Raw genomic sequence first — 15,883 nt, 5'->3', positions numbered from 1 at the left:
ATGAATAGTCCACAGTTCCACTGGCTCAGGATGAAATGTACCTGTTTTCCTAAAGGATGGTACCAATCTAACTCTTCGTCCCATTGCTTCAGTTTGCATGTTTTCCTCCATCTGTTCTAGTATCTGTATCTCTGTTTTGAAAAAAAGATTTGTTTTGTTAAATATAATTGCAATTTTTGTGTGGTCCATACTTATAACATATGAATATTCCAATTTAAAATCCTGGTTTTCACCTTCGGGGCTCTGTATGGTAATCACCTGCCTGCTTCACAGGGTTAGGGTCTTGCAGCCTGTGCTTGTTATCATCTCAAAATCCAGACTAAAAGCTAAAGTAATGAAGTCTTCGCAGCTCTAAGGACTCGTGAATGTGAAAACTTGTCTTGTTAAACCGGCATTTTTGTAGCTTTTTACTTTGTTTCTGTCTTATTTCAGTTGTTTTTTTTTTTCCTTTTGATGTCCTGGTGTTTTTTTTCTGACATACAGCATTTTGTGATTTATGTCTTGGAAACTGCTCAATGAATATAATTTACTTACTTCCTTAGTTACATGTAAATACTGCAATGTAATACGTCAGCCTTTTTTTTTAACTGTTTCCTTGCTTTGCTCCTTCCTTCTTTGATATGTTTTCTTTGCAGCATGTAAGGAGTTTTAAAACATCTCACATTTTGCTTTTTGACTTAATTAATAAAATACAATTTCAACAAAGGAATTGTTCTTTGTAATAAAAAAGAAAAACATTTGAAGCCTTCTCCACAGCGTTATTTCTGGCCGCATTTTGGACCTTTTTTTTTTTTTATCCTTTCTGTGTCTGGTAATTATTTATCAGTAACTAAATCACTGTAGCTCACGGCAATTGAAATGGCTTTTCAGCACAAGTGGCCAACTTTTTAAAAAACCTCATCAACACAAGAGGGTGTTTTTTAGCATATTGTAACAAATGCGTTCTCTTTTACTAAAAGAGCCTTTTTAGGCTTGCGTTGAGCCCTTTTATTCTTGGATTCTCTTAACTTTTCAGAACTAGAAAAAACATCCTGGATGCAGTGAATGCGCAATGAGAGCACACCTCAGTATAGTCCACACGTCTTTCAGGCCATGGGCTCTTTTGAAAAACAAATTCCTCAACCTGGTGTGTCTACACACATGCAAATAAGGGCAGCCTGGGTGTTTTCCATCACCTGTGTGATCACCTTGTCATTTACATTCTTGGTTTGTTTCGGCCCATCACATTTGAGCCAGTGGTCAACAAGGTCAGCAGGCTAAAGCATTCTAGAAATACTTATGATGACATCTATATGTATGACTTGTATGCAAGCAACAAAGTCAAATGAGAAGAGGGCTCCTCCATATATAGCTCCTGGTCCGTCATGCTGTTCTTTGATGCATTAGAAAGTGAGAATGACCGCCCTGGGGTTGATGGGTTTGAACACACAGCAAAATACATTCATACAGCTGCCAAATGCTATTATTTACATTAAGTGAGATGCATCATGGAAATGTAAAATATGAAAAACATTCTCCCTCAAACAACAAAGTAGATATTAAATGAAAAGCTTAAACATTCTATTTGTGAAAGACGAAAAGTATGTAATGGACCTAATGTGAAAACAAACCTCTTGGGGTAGTTTATCACACTGTTAATGTGTGAGGGTGAAAAACTAATTAGAATTGTTTGCACCCGATTTGTTAATTGGTTGTTTTTTAAGACTTCTCCAAGTTTTAGAGCTAGAAACGTCAATGCAAACTTGCACACACGGTTGACCAAATTAGCTACATCCCCCCAAAAATGTGTCTAAAATACGACATTGTTTGCAGTGTGTAAGTCAATATTTTGTATAGCCGTCTTTACTCTTCAACACAGCCTCTTCTTTGGATGTTGGCAGGATGTGGGGCTCGTGTTCCAGATGAGATAGAAGACAACGTTCTTTTAAACCGTGTTAAAAGTCATTGTGGTTTTGATTTGACGTATGTATATATTCTGTCGGTGACGTATGAAGGGGCGTCATTAATTCAAACCCTGATGCTATAAAAATCTGTGTATGCTTTGATTAAGTCGAAGATGAATTCCTGTCTGCGTACAGAGTGGTCTTCCCACGCGTGTATTCATTAAAATCAATTGTTTGACCAAGATCTTCTGGACCAATGGTTGTTTGTACTCTCCTTCCTCAATATTTGAACCTTAACACTGTCTTTTGTATTCTTCCCTGTTAATGTGATCCCACATTGCTTCAATAATATTGAGGTTCGGGCTCTGGGGAGGCCAATCCATGACTGTTAGTGTTCCACTGTTTTTCTATCCTGTTATGCTTTTGCTGCATATACTGTGTTTGTCATGTCATTGTCATGCTGACAAATGAAGCTTTTCAATCAGTTGCTTTCCAGATGGTATTTTTGTGTTAATAATTTCAATTTTGACAAGCTCTCCAGTGCTCCTGGCTAAAATGCAGCCCTAAACCATGAGACAACCTCTGCCACGTTTTACAGATGGCTGTAGACATCCCCAAGAGTTGGGAGTTTGCCTTGTAATCAGAAGGTTGCCAGTTCGAGCCCCAGCTCGGACAGTCTCGGTCGTTGTGTCCTTGGGCAAGACACTTCACCCGTTGCCTACTGGTGGTGGTCAGAGGGCCCGGCGGCGCCAGTGTCCAGCAGCCTCGCCTCTGTCAGTGCGCCCCAGGGCGGCTGTGGCTACAATGTAGCTTGCTGTCACCTGTGTGTGAATGTGTGTGTGAGTGGGTGGATGACTGGATGTGTAAAGCGCTTTGGGGTCTTTAGGGACTAGTAAAGCGCTATACAAATACAGGCCATTTACCACCATTGTACCTCTCTCCTGACCTCCTCTGTCACCAATGATGACAGTTTAACCAAAATTTTCAGTTTTGGAATCACCACTAAATTTTCAGTGCAGGTCTTGTGTAATCGTTAAAAATGGCTTCTTGACAGCCACCCTTACACTTAGACCTTTCTGATGAGGTTTCAGTGAACAGCAAATGAATCAACTGAAAGGCCAGATGACTCTCTTGGGTCCTTTGTCAGGTCTTTATTGGATTGTTTTCCTATTTCTTAAGGACACAGCTCTCAGATACTTTTCATCTGCCACCTCTTCTTTTGTCCTCTACTTGTCCATTTTCCTCAAATTTTTAAGTAAACACTGCACACCATGCTCAGATAGGCCACTTTTTGGTTAATAGCTCTTTGGGAATCATGTTTTTTATTGCAAAAATACAATTTTATTGCTGTAAACTGTGTTATCTTTGGCATTTTTTCACAGAAAGTAATGAAAACAAACTGTGTATTTTGGCTCTTTGCTAAATATGATAAGTTTAACATATGTTATATGTTATGTAATATGTTAAGTACCTCTTTCATGGTTGAATGATTCATAAGTCAGTGTTATGTACTTTAAAAAAAAACAAAAACAAACAAACAATGAAAAAAATCCTCTGAAAATTATCAGGTAAAAGGAGTGAATTGAAATATCCAAAGAAAAATTTAAAAGGCCCTTCATAAAGCCTGGAAATGTATTTCTCGGGACTGCATTGGGAAAATTACGCGGGACTCTGGCTTCTTGGAAGCATAATATGAAGAAATGAGGGGTAGCTCAAGACTTTTGCACAACACAATATAGTAATGGTTACACAGCATCTGCCCAACACCAGCATGTTAGCGTTCCCACTGTTGGCATTCCAGGCTAGCATTAGCATTTAGATTGAGACTTTAATTTTCTGTCAGCACAGATTGGCTCTTGCGGTAGACTAATCTAAGAACATAAAACATTTCTATCACAACACTTGAAGGCATTCCAATAAATCAGAGCTGACTTGTGCTATTGTCACATAACACTGCTAATATGCAAATGGAAGGATGACGAGGCTTCTCCTTAACAGCAGATTTGTTTATGGATATTTGCATATGGCCAGGATCTTCCAGAGCTTCCTGATCACCGATCATTAGTTTAGTTAAATCATATTCTAAATCTTGCATGTTGTGCTTTGCCACAGCAGGCCCTGTATCCTATATTCTTAATTAGGCTCATTTTTGTTTTTTTGTTTTTTTTTAAATAAAAGAAAAGAAAAACAACTTGATTGCAGTTCTTACTAAGCAGCAAATAAATGACTGTAAGAAATTCATGTGCTGGAATTATTTATTTATTCAGCCTTGGTGTGATGCAAGTATCTCCCATGTCTAGGTTAATGTTGGTCAACAGTTAGTAGAATTGAAATCACAGTCAAGCTCTCTCTTCCTCAAGGTACCGCAGACATGGACGGATGCCCTGTCTCTCCCAACAATAACACTTTGCATACAGATTTCCATATATTCCACTCGTGCTGGGCGTGGGTCATTTAGATTTGTTCACTCACTCGACTCTCTCATTTCCAAACAATCACAACCCCATCTTCAGTCTGGCAGGATCTTATCTCTGTCTCCCTTTGTAGAGGACGAGGAGATGGCGATAAAGTGAGTTACTGCATATTTGATTATTCGGCCTTTACCATTTTCAGCAGGAAACAACTTACAGCAGCCATGTGGAAAATGCCAAAAGGCTTTCCATTCACTGCAAGTCTAACTTTGGATTGTGTCTATTTCTGAAGGGGTCTTGTATTGATAGGAGGTTGCTCTCAGGTGCTTGATGCATTTAACAAATCTTTGAGATGTCTTAAAAAGACGCTTTGCAGGTACGGTTTGCAGGCGGGGTGTTGTAATGTGGGGGGTCACAGACATTTGGGCTAGTGATAGATCTTAATGCTCTTTTCAAGGGTAGATTCTGTTGCTTTCCCACGGATCCACTTGGGGATGTTGAGACTTGGAGTGAGTCTGTGGACAAAGTCCTCAGCTGTAAAGGTGAGAGTCTCTTCTGATTCTGTATGATATATAATTGCTTGCATGTGCATGGTTCCCACTCGCTTACTCTGGTCTGTGACTTTTAGCCGGGCAGATAGCTTTCCGGGAGTTCCTGAAGTCAGAGTACAGCGAGGAGAATATACTTTTTTGGCTCGACTGCGAGGAGTACAAAAAGATTAAGACAGTCCCAGAGATGATCTCCTCCGCCAACCGGATCTACTCTGAGTTTGTCCAAACAGAAGCACCAAGACAGGTAAATAATCTGAGCATATAAAACAGGATTTTGCTGGAATTAAATTTTCATATTAATTTTTTAGCAGTTAGTAGATCTATAGTCGCATATCATCTGCAATAAAACTGTGCATTTCATGGTGGTAAAATTGCAGAAATGTAAGCAGATTTCTGTGCAGACAGACAGCAGGTGATGATGGAAGGAACAGCTGTAATGTAGTTTTTGTATGACATTGCTTGATTCCAGATCAACATAGACTGCACTACAAGAGAAAGCATTACAAATAACATCTCCAAGCCGACCCTGACTTCGTTTGATACAGCTCAGAAGCACATTTACAGTCTGTTGGCCAGGGATTGCTACCCGCGGTTCCTAAAATCTGACATCTATCAGGGACTCCTGAGGAGAAACGATTCAAGGTGACTGTATTAAAAATGACGGCCTCTCAGGCCGAGGCTCATGATGTCTTCAGCTCAATTCTGATCTGCTGTAGCACTCTTTGATTTCAGCGTGGATAACAGGTTTATCCTATACAATCCAGATCCTTAGTCTAGTGGAGGTGGGTTTTTTTCTTAGTCTGTGTGATTTAGTAGCTTAAGTTGAATTTACAGCTTGTATTATACTTTATCCCTTAATTAAGTAAAAAAAAAAAGTGCCTATAAGTCTTTTCTTTTGTTTTCTCCCCTCCCACATACAGTTAATAATGAAGATAATTCCTTTATTGTAAAGTATTATCAACGCTTTATATAACACTTCGTGCAAATATAAACTGTCTTACGCTCTGAGAACTTCCACTTTCTTATGCGAATAAATATTGTTACATTTCTGCCTCAGTTTTGTGTTCTATGGAACGTTTTCTTGTCTGCTTTGCATGCACTTCTTGAAATATCAAAAAACAAAACCTGACATCCGGGTGTGGTCTTTTTGTATGCAATGCAAATCACCTGGGTTACTGTAATGTGGTCATTTGTCACACAAACAGCAGATGGCAACAGAGTTCTTTACATCCTTCATTAAACAAGAAGCACAGCCTGGGGACAATGAAATACTTGAGACTTCCACTAAAGTTTGTGTGTCATCTGCTCGGCAGTTTTAAGAAGTCAGAGCGTTTACGTGAAGAGGAACTGCATGAATCAGGAGTCTGAATCTACATTTGCCTCATCAGACGCGGGCTTGTGGGTGTGCACTTTCAGTCACAACTAAGTTAATTTCATGTTATCCCTAAAAAGTATTTTATATCCCTTCAAAATGTTGTGAGGCAGTACAGTTTTTAGAAAGTATGACACAGTTCTCCTCTGCGTTTGTTTATTTCTGGCAGGGACAGGGTGAACTTTACTAGCTCATATAATAGTCTATGCAAAAATAATGCAAATGGAAGAGAGCACACTAAAAAACAGGCTCTCTATTACTTTGTATTTAGACATAATGTTCAGGTCCACAAAAATAAGATAAAAAAGAGAAAATGTTCATATGAAGGTAATATGAATCAACATAATGAATGTCAAGTACAAAATACCACTTTTTCACTGATGTCCCTTTTTTTGTTTGGAAAGTGGATGTGGGCGCAGCATGGTTTCTCCGTGTGACTACTCAGTGGTGGATGGACATTTTTTTTTCAGTTTCTGTTGGTGGTACTGAGTGTGAGGGCTGGCGGGGGGATTTATTTTAAGAGCTGTTTCAGATGTTTGAAAGACAGCGTTCTGTTTTGTGCAGACATATTGCCGCAACTTCCTCTTCTTTGAGACAATGCTGGTGGCTCTCACCTCTTTGTGGGAGGAAGACTAAGTTCACTGCGTTTGAAAAACAGGGTGTTTGCTCTACACGCGCATTCATGAAGAAATGTGTAGCCGAGCAAAAACTGCAGGATACTGAGCGCAGGAAGTGATAAAGACAAAAACGAAAGGTTCTGAAGAAGGTTTGGGTTCTCACAGTCACAACATTTGGAGGAAATTCACGGATGGGTGTTGCGACCGGTAAAGAAAATGAGATAACAATAACAGTAATGTCACCACAGGCACATCTGCATTTTGACAGAAAGTGTTTCCTGTCACTCACAAGAAAAGTACAGACAAAGCACTGTATACCTCAGGAGAAACTGATTACATTTACCGCTACACATGAATGAGGTTATGTACAGCTCCTTTTTTTTTTCACAGACAAGACTGTTGTTAGTTGCTCTTTTCCCCTCCATGCATTCTTAACATGTTCTTAACATTTGTTAAGAACATGTTTTCAGTTGATTTCACAACAGAGGGAATCTTGTGAAATCGTGCGAACATCTAATGTCAGCCTAATGTCATTATGGCTGCCATAAAGACATTAGGATTCATTCTTTTAGCTGAGAGCGTAGATTTACTGAAACTTTACAGGAAAACATTACAAGTGAGTGAGGTGAAAGAGTAGTATGACGCTGAAATCAAAAGCAGATGATGAAAACAAATGAAAAGTTATCGTTAAAAATCTCCAATAGCAGACTACCAGGTACAGTAAAGCAGCTGAGAGAGGCTTTTTGCTATAAGGCAGGCTGCTACATCAGTACTAAACTAAAATACTTCAGCAACTGCTGGGTGATTTTTTATTTTATTCATTTGTTGATGCTTGTTGATGATTTCCAGACAATAAATTCAACTCTATCTTTCTTCCCACGTTAGCTTTCTGTCTTAAGAACACACGAACGACAACAGATTAAAATTAGCTTGTAATGCTAACCTTTTCTTTTCTTTGGCGCTATCATTAGTCATATGAGCAAATAAATGAACTTAAAGTGCCCCAATGGCACGGCATGTTTTTCAGTACTGCTAGACAGACTGCTGTGGGAACAGACAAGAGCCATATTTGTAGCATACTGAATAGCATTAGCATTGCAGTCATGCTAGGATGCTGAAAGTGGCACTCTTGGTTCAAACACCATGGGTCCTGATGACTGTCACTTTGTCTTTGCCCTTAAATGTGGCTTTTAAACAAGTGAAACAGCAAAGGGGTGTACCAAGAAACTAACCAACAGTGTTCATCTGTGAAAGCACGCTTATATCTGCTGAGTCATTTTACAAGATAGCTACAAAAGGAAGACAGAGAGCAACGCTGACCCATTTTTTAGAGCAGCTAGAACCCGTAATAACTGGTTTCCAAGTAAAAAGGATTTTAGAGTCAATTAGTGAATGACAGCTGTAAGGAAACCTCAACTCTTCTCAGAGATGCAGGGTTAGCAGCTGTTTGGCCTTCTCCTTGTTGAGGATTTAGTTATACACTACAAGAACTATGATGCAATATGATGAGGCATAACTGGAGCATAAGTGGACAATCTTCATTCATACATTTTTTGTACATTTCACAATAAAATCTCATCTGTTTAATGATAATAATAAGCTAATAATAGAAAGTACTACTATTTAATATTTGACACACCAAGTGGCTCCAGAAATTAAAACATACATGAATTGTCCAAAGAAAAAGAAAGAAAAATAGGAAACAACTGTTAAAGCAGTTCATAAAATGTTATTAAGGTCTCATAAAGGTGTAACCTAACTGACTAGTATTTCATTGTAAAGTTAACAGTCATTAAAAAGGGGGGGGGGGAGAAGAAGAAGAAGTTGACCTACATCTCCCACATGAAGTGCTTATCTATGTTGTCTGTTGCTTACATCACTGGGATTAAACTGGGGCACAAAAAGAGAGGAACTAAAACTGAAATGTATATAAATTTATGAATACAAAGGGGTTACTGGAATTTTAAAAACACTTTAGACCTCCAGAGAACAGATGAAAGGTTCCTGTCAACAAAGAAGCAGGAAGTAAAGAGTGAAACAGTTTCACGACTTGTTGTCTCTTAAGGGGTTTTGTTGGAAGACAGGGGAAAGCCAAACTGTCACAGCTCACAGGCCTGGGGAAGGATTAAGGATGCTAATCGAGGACGTTAGTAGTTTTTCCTCCATGATGTTGACCGATGTCAGGTTTTAGATCAAAATGTTTCCCGAGCTTTACGTTTCTAAAACAGAGATTGTGTTATACCTTCTGTGCCTGAGCTTCAATTGTGTCTAAAATGGAAACACTGAGGGGGCTTAGTGGTCTAAGAATCACACCACATAACCCACACTGTCCGTGGTTTGGTTCCGACATGTGACCTTTGTCGTCCCCCTCTCTTTCCCCCGTGTTTCCTCTCTGCCTCCACCGGCAAGAGATTGTAAACAGAAACAAAACCCGTATTACAAAAGTCTGCCAAAAGACACAAGAGAAATTTACCACAAAGTGGTGCATAATATATGAGGCAGTGTTTGAGCCGCAGTTAAAGTAGATACAAAAGAGGCAGCATGTCAGCTGTTCTTGCATCATCTGACATTGAATCTTGAATTTGTTCACCATATGGGTGTTAAAATACTCATTTATAGAAAGGTTAGGTGTCATGTGGGAGATTTATGAAACCTTATAACATAGCTGGTTTGATTTGATTGCACAATCAGCTGCAAACACCAAAGGGGGGGATAAACTTTTACTAAGTAACTCCCACAATGGCAAATTCAGTTCAGTTTGGTTCAGTTTAATAAAACTTGCTTTAAGGTGCTTTGTATTGTAATATAGAGACCCCACAATAATAGAGAGAAACCCCATCAATCAAGCGAGCCCCTCTGTGCAAGTATAGTGCGAGTATAATAACTTCAGTTTTATCTGAATTTAGAAGCAAGTTTGCTTAGGCTTCTGCCCCCGCAACCCAGCCTCGGATAAAGCGGATGAAGATGGATGGATGGATGGATGGATGGATGGAAGCAAGTAGCAAATGCTACTAAAGAACGAAGGTCTTCAGTTAGCTTTGACAAATTTACAAATAGCCAAAGCAGAACTATGATATTGCGTCAGGTCAATTTATGTTTATTTAAGATTTAGCAAATAGAGCCGTGGTGTCAAAGTCACTTTAGTTCCTGGTTTAGATGTACCCCAATTTGATATTAAGTGGGCAGATCAGTAAAAGAGCTGCACAATAACCTAACTTTCTTTTCATGTGATGCAGTACAAGGAAAGTTCACATTTAATAAGCCATGCATATTAAATGTGAGATATCTTATTACCTGTAGTTTAAGGAGCTTGAAAAAGAGAGCAACTTGACTTCTTCAAGCTTTTGTGAAGACATTTCAGCTTTCATCCAAAAGGCTTCTTCAGTTGTAAAACAAAAGGTAGAGGGTCACAGGTATTTAATACCTAGTGGCGGCTGTCCCTAAGAGGTACTCACTATTAATCACATGAGCCAAGGTTTGAACAAAGGCGTGGGTGATACCACTGGAGGTTTCAGGTGTAACCACTGTGAGATCTCGCGCTTCTCTATCATGTGACCTGTTGAGGTCACCTGATGCAAGATGTGACTTGGGGTTGAGACACCTGGGAAGCGAGCTCATGACTGCACTGTAGGTGGCTGGCAGTTGGTGACATAATCCACTCCTTCTGTTCAATAATGGTCGTTCACAGGGATGTAGATGGCCTCTTTTACTTGTCTTTCTCTGTCCAAAATGTGAATGTTGGCGTCCTTAAAAGAGTGACCTTTGTCAGTTGGGTGCAGATGTTCAACTGAGTCTTGTACTGTTGAAGTGGCTGACCGCTTGGTTTCTCCAGTGTAGAGGTCCGAGCACTCCTTGATGCACTGCACAGCGTGGACTGGATTCCTTAACTTGTGTTTGGAAGTTTTGTCCTTGGGATAAACCAGTTTTTGTCTGAGTATGTGGCTGGGTCCGAAGTGCACTGAGACGTCGTGCTTAGAGAAAACTCACCTGAGTTTCTCTGATGAACCTGATGCATAAGGGATGACAACATTGTTCTGCTTGTCACTCTGTTTCTTGCTAGTTGTTGTCTGACCTTTACTGTGGATCATTACTGATTTGATGAAGGCCCAGTTGAAATTACGACATATTGTAAGTGTTTTCTTTAGGTGTGTGTTTCTTTTTGTTTCCTTCGGGCTCAGAGGTAATGTTTTCTGCCCGGTGTTGCAGGGTCCTGATAACCCCAAGTTTGTATTCCAGAGGGTGGTGGCAGTCAAAGAGTAGCTACTGGTCTGTATGTGTGTTGGCTTCCCGTAAACTTCAGTGTTGAGGCTTACATCCAACTTTTTTCACACCTTGCCTCATCACGTGTCAAAAGGGACAGCCCCCACTTAGAACTTCCATGTCCTGGATGACTGAGAATCTACAGAGACTTATTAACCATACATAAGAAAAGTACAAACCTTCACATGTGTTGTAAAACTATTCTTTTACTTTTTATGATTGAAACAGTTTGTCAAGATCTAGACATATCTTTTTATTCTTTCCATGCATTTTCATAACCATGCTACAAGATCATTTTTACACTTGCAAAGCCAATGGGCTGAGTTTCACTCTTTGTCCATGTTTGACATTCCTGTATTAGAGGCTAGAGCTCATGGTGGTGTACGCACAATTGTAGCGCCAGACTCTCTGACTGTAGTGAACTCAGAGGTTATCATTTTCAAATGCAGGAACGTGTTTCTTCTTTAAAAAATACAATATATATTTCAAGAGAGCAGAGGAATTTCTGCATTTAACTGGACACCGCTGCTTTAGCTAATGCAAAGATGCAGTCTTTCGTTATCTCAGTGGATTTTTTGGCCCATATAATGCAAATGACCAACAAGGCTAAGGAGCAAGAACATGCTATGTTTAAATTTGACTGTGAGAGCTGAAATAGCCTCAGCATCTAGTTCACTAATGTTTCCAAAAGTTAGAACAGTGGTACTGGCTCTCGAGGCAAAGTGGAATAGAGATTAAAGCATTTGCTTATCTGCTGCAGAAATTTCCACTGGCCTATTTGCATCCACTGACTTTAAACCAAACAAGTAATGATGCACGTTTGAGTACAGTATGAACAGAAACCTGTAGCTATTTGCTGTCTGTCTGTTTGCTCGTTTGCGTCATTCCCCAACTTCCTCTTTGTCGTGTGGTTGCTGCAGAATGTGACGTTCGTCTCTGCAGATATATAAGGCAACGCTGCGCGGGCTCGTCAAACAGACGCAGTTAGAGATCTCATAACTCTCTAAGAGCCCAACATTTAGTCATACATGTGCAAAGAACTGTTGCCATGCCAGGTTTAGTCACATCTCCAACAAAGGAGCTTCAGCAAATCAACATGGACACTGACAACAAGAAGACAGAGAAATACAGGTAAAATTTATTCTGGCCAATCAATATCATCACATCTTGTCTTGTTTTTGTTTGAATATAAGTAAAATAACTTTTGTTCATTTCTGTTTGATTAACCAGAGGGGGAAACCTGAAGTATCGGCTGCAGCGTAAATCATCCCAAGCCACAAAAACTGAGGGGTAAGTGAGAAAAAACTCAACTACAAGCTAAAAGCAAACCCTGGTCATATTTTATGCTTCATGTATGGATAACTGTGCTAACTTTATTCTCCTCGTTTACAGGCTTTGTTTTGAAGATATGTCTCAGTGGTCACAATCACTTGAGAGGCTTCTTTCATCCAAATGTAAGTTAATCAATACACTGTCTCAGACTCATCTTAGTCACTAAATGTCGAAAAACAATGGCTAACTGCAGATCTTTTTTTTACCATCTTTAGATGGAATGAAGATATTCCAGGCATTCCTGAAGTCGGAGTTCAGTGATGAAAACATTGAGTTTTGGGTGGTTTGTGAGGAGTTTAAGAAGATAAGAAATTCCTTCAGGATATCATCCAGGGCGAAAAAGATCTTCAAACGCTACATTCAAGCTGAATCTCCCAGAGAGGTATGTAGCTCTTGATAATCCAGACAGATTTATGGCACTTTACAGAACAAGGAGCGCTGGCTGCTTTAGTTTTTCTTCATTGGTCCTCATTATGTTTCCTCTGCTTCCAGATCAACATTGATCAAAAGACGAGGGAAAGGATCCAGCAGAACATAGAGGCGCCTTCTACAGTGTGTTTTGATGACGCTCAAAAGATCGTCTACGGGTTAATGGAGAGGGACTCTTACCCACGTTTCCTCAAGTCTGACATTTACAGGACTTTAACGGACTCCACATCACAATCGGTGAACATGTAAAAAGAAGTGGAGCCTGAGACTTTGTGTGTGTAAAAGCTGGACTTTGACGCTACGCCCAGTACTGGACTACCTGAGAGGAGCCGTGACGTCTGCTTGTTTGTCCTGAGACTGGTGGTGATGGACACCAAAACTAAACCCAGTTTATTTCCATTACATTCATGCTTTTCTAAAGAGTTGGAAAATAAATTGGGAGTGGCTAAGACCTCGTCTGAACTTGTTAAAAAGACTTAGCCGGCACTTTAGTGAAAATCTGTGAGAAGAGTTTGCTAAGAAGCAGACAGTGTGCTTGGAAATGCTGTGTACAGGTCACGACTGCTTTCCCAAAACGCCACAGTTCTCTAAAGAGAATGCTGGGGACTTTCTGAGTGAGGCACCAGGAAGCATGTGTGGTCAACGCCATCCACACAAAATGAAACTGCACAATCCGATATCTGCACATGCACATCATCTGAAGTTTATTGTTATTTCACTAAAGCAATAAAAAAGTAGATGTATCTAGATGTGGATATTATGCACAGCCTTGTGAATTTAACATTTTTTACATAGTGACATCAGTGCTGACACAGTAAGCCGATACATTGTAATGATAGTAATCTATTATAAGCTATATGTTAAAAAAAATGTATTCCAGTTTGCGAATGTGAATAATAAATGGGTTTGTGACAAATAATAAAAACAAACTGTTTTAAATGTACATTGTGACTACATGGTTTTTTTGAGACACAAAGAAGAGCCGCTTAAGCTTTAGTTAAACACCTTTTTAAGAATACAGGAAGTGACTTAGTCAGCAGTTCATTCATTTCTTTTTCTCAGTCATTCATAAACTGTCTCACAGTTATAGTATTTACTACCCAGTGGGTTTATGATATGTAGAACAGCACAACGTACCAGGACACCTAATCTTGAAACTGTGGCCTCATTTCTTTTCCATGTTATATAAGTAATTCTTTTTAACTGTTTTTATGAAAAAATCCTTTGCACAGGATGTAAACAGGAAGCAGCTGGCCTCATATAACTACGTTAGCTTAGTTTAGCTCAATGCAAACACACTGAAAATTAGGAGGACCTCGAGAGCCTAATCGTTTTGTTTGTTTCCTTTGTTTTGCTTTTTTGACAATTATTTTAAAGTAGCAAGTTTAGTAATCATGTTTTGCTGAGCCTGCAGGGTTTTTAAAAAATCCCTTTAAACTCCTTAATATACATTTTTCCCCAGTGAAAAGGGTATACCGTCACAAAGAACTTTTCATTTTAAACTGTCCATATAAAAAGCATTCTATATTGTATCAGCCTGTTGCAGCTGCACTATGGATTGTTTACACTGACTGAAGAATGCCGGCCATGCCATTAAACCAATAGAAGCCTTGCACGTTTTTTTGTGCAGCCAAGGATCTTTGGTGTCTTTGAGTCTGCCAAAGTTACTACTATAGTTCAAAATCATGATATGCATCGTGCATCAGTGAGGTTTCAGCGATTTCGAGTGCTACGTGAGTAGACAGGTTGTTACAAAATTCTTCCACCTACACACGGTCTGTTCTTACATCAGCCTTTCATGTGTCATCGGCCTTTCATGCTCTTAAACGGGTTATCGTCCCACCATCATGCAAGTCGCTCAGCCTTTCACCACCCAGTGTCTCATTCATTAGTGTACCAGATGTTGCCGTTGTATGTTCCTGTTAATGCAGCTAAAAGTTTTAAACTGAAACTGGATTTGTCGGGGCTTTTTAAAAAAAAAAGAAATTTTGGCTTTTTTTTTTTTTTTAAAAAAGGAAGTTTATCTGTGAGAACACATCAGGTATCACTCTGCTAAAGGTTACAGAAATTAGGAAGATCTGTTTAGGCCTAACTGCTCCACCACATCCTCTTTTAATCTCACTTGTGTACTTTTGAATTTGCGCAGACACACAATGAGGGAGAGAGAGAGAGAGAAAGAGAGAGAGGCATATACGTAAGCAGTCATGACCCTGAAACGCCTTTTGGGTTGTCAGGTGAGTAAAACACAACAAACTGAAGGTTGAGCACCACTAAAGTCATGTTGTGTTTTTGTCAAATAAACTTTCAAAAGGATCTGAACTTTTTGAAAAATTCTTCTAACTATTATTTTAATCTTTAGTCAGTCATGGCTGACATGGATGGACCGCTGTCTGCTAGTCATTTCCCTTTTTACACTGGTCTGTGTGTTGGCAACAAGATGATCCGGTGATACGTCAGTCATATGATTATAAGCCACTATCAGAAAAAGTGAGTTAGGGTGCTTTTTTAACCACCCTGAGATACTAATCACCAATGCGTTATTGATGACTATCTACTACCCATTAAGAATACTACTCAGCAACAAAGACTAAAAGTCACCAATGAAACTCTTAGCCACCATATGTGTCATTAGATGGAAGCGATCATGCTTTCAGCACGTGACAGATCTTGCTCAACCAGTTCAACAAAGAAGGCTTTGTTTTACATCTATTTTAATGACATGTAAACACGTTCCACAGAGGAAACATTCTGCCAGGTGCAAAAATTTGCTTTTACCAAACGTGATGCTTAAAAATAATCTGCGCTTGGAGGACGACAGTGAACCTCACAGTACAAAAATCAACTCACCTGAAGTGGCTTACAGACTTTAATTAAAGCTAATTCAAAAGACAGTGAGCTGAGCTGATGCTGGCCTCCTTAAGATCATGCTGCTAACATGACTAAAAGACAGAAGTATATGTTCAGCTCATTTTTCATTTTTTGTTTAAATCCAAAGCAGGCCACACTGTGCACATGCACACACACATTC

General features: G+C 39.4%; 2 protein-coding genes across 2 annotated transcripts; both read left to right on the top strand.

The window, feature by feature from the left end:
- Positions 1-4,802: 4,802 nt before the first annotated feature.
- On the top strand, positions 4,803-5,491 carry rgs1 (regulator of G protein signaling 1; the record flags this gene model as incomplete). The annotated part of the gene is made up of 3 exons (XM_005742011.1): positions 4,803-4,836; positions 4,923-5,089; positions 5,315-5,491. Coding segments are annotated over 3 exons (378 nt in total), but the record flags the coding sequence as incomplete, so codon positions are not given.
- Positions 5,492-12,083: 6,592 nt separating this feature from the next.
- rgs13a (regulator of G protein signaling 13a) lies at positions 12,084-13,798 on the top strand. The gene is made up of 5 exons (XM_005741881.1): positions 12,084-12,225; positions 12,325-12,384; positions 12,487-12,548; positions 12,642-12,808; positions 12,919-13,798. Exons 1-5 carry the CDS (start codon positions 12,143-12,145, stop codon positions 13,102-13,104), a joined length of 558 nt encoding a protein of 185 aa, XP_005741938.1. The 5' UTR covers positions 12,084-12,142; the 3' UTR covers positions 13,105-13,798.
- The last annotated feature ends 2,085 nt before the right edge of the window (positions 13,799-15,883 follow it).

Source organism: Pundamilia nyererei, unplaced genomic scaffold (genome assembly GCF_000239375.1).
Source record: "Pundamilia nyererei isolate P.nyererei 1_Seehausen unplaced genomic scaffold, PunNye1.0 scaffold00115, whole genome shotgun sequence".
Classification (NCBI taxonomy): domain Eukaryota; kingdom Metazoa; phylum Chordata; class Actinopteri; order Cichliformes; family Cichlidae; genus Pundamilia; species Pundamilia nyererei.
Note: the sequence above shows the minus strand (reverse complement) of the source record. Positions and strands in the feature narration are given on the sequence as shown.

What these genes read in the sequence shown, in the direction of transcription:
- rgs13a (XM_005741881.1), top strand. Translation starts at nt 12,143, where the DNA reads ATGCCAGGTTTAGTCACATCTCCAACAAAGGAGCTTCAGCAAATCAAC. An exon ending in CAAGCCACAAAAACTGAGGG is followed by an intron (nt 12,385 to 12,486) that starts GTAAGTGAGAAA and finishes CCTCGTTTACAG; the next exon opens with GCTTTGTTTTGAAGATATGT. An exon ending in AAGCTGAATCTCCCAGAGAG is followed by an intron (nt 12,809 to 12,918) that starts GTATGTAGCTCT and finishes CTCTGCTTCCAG; the next exon opens with ATCAACATTGATCAAAAGAC.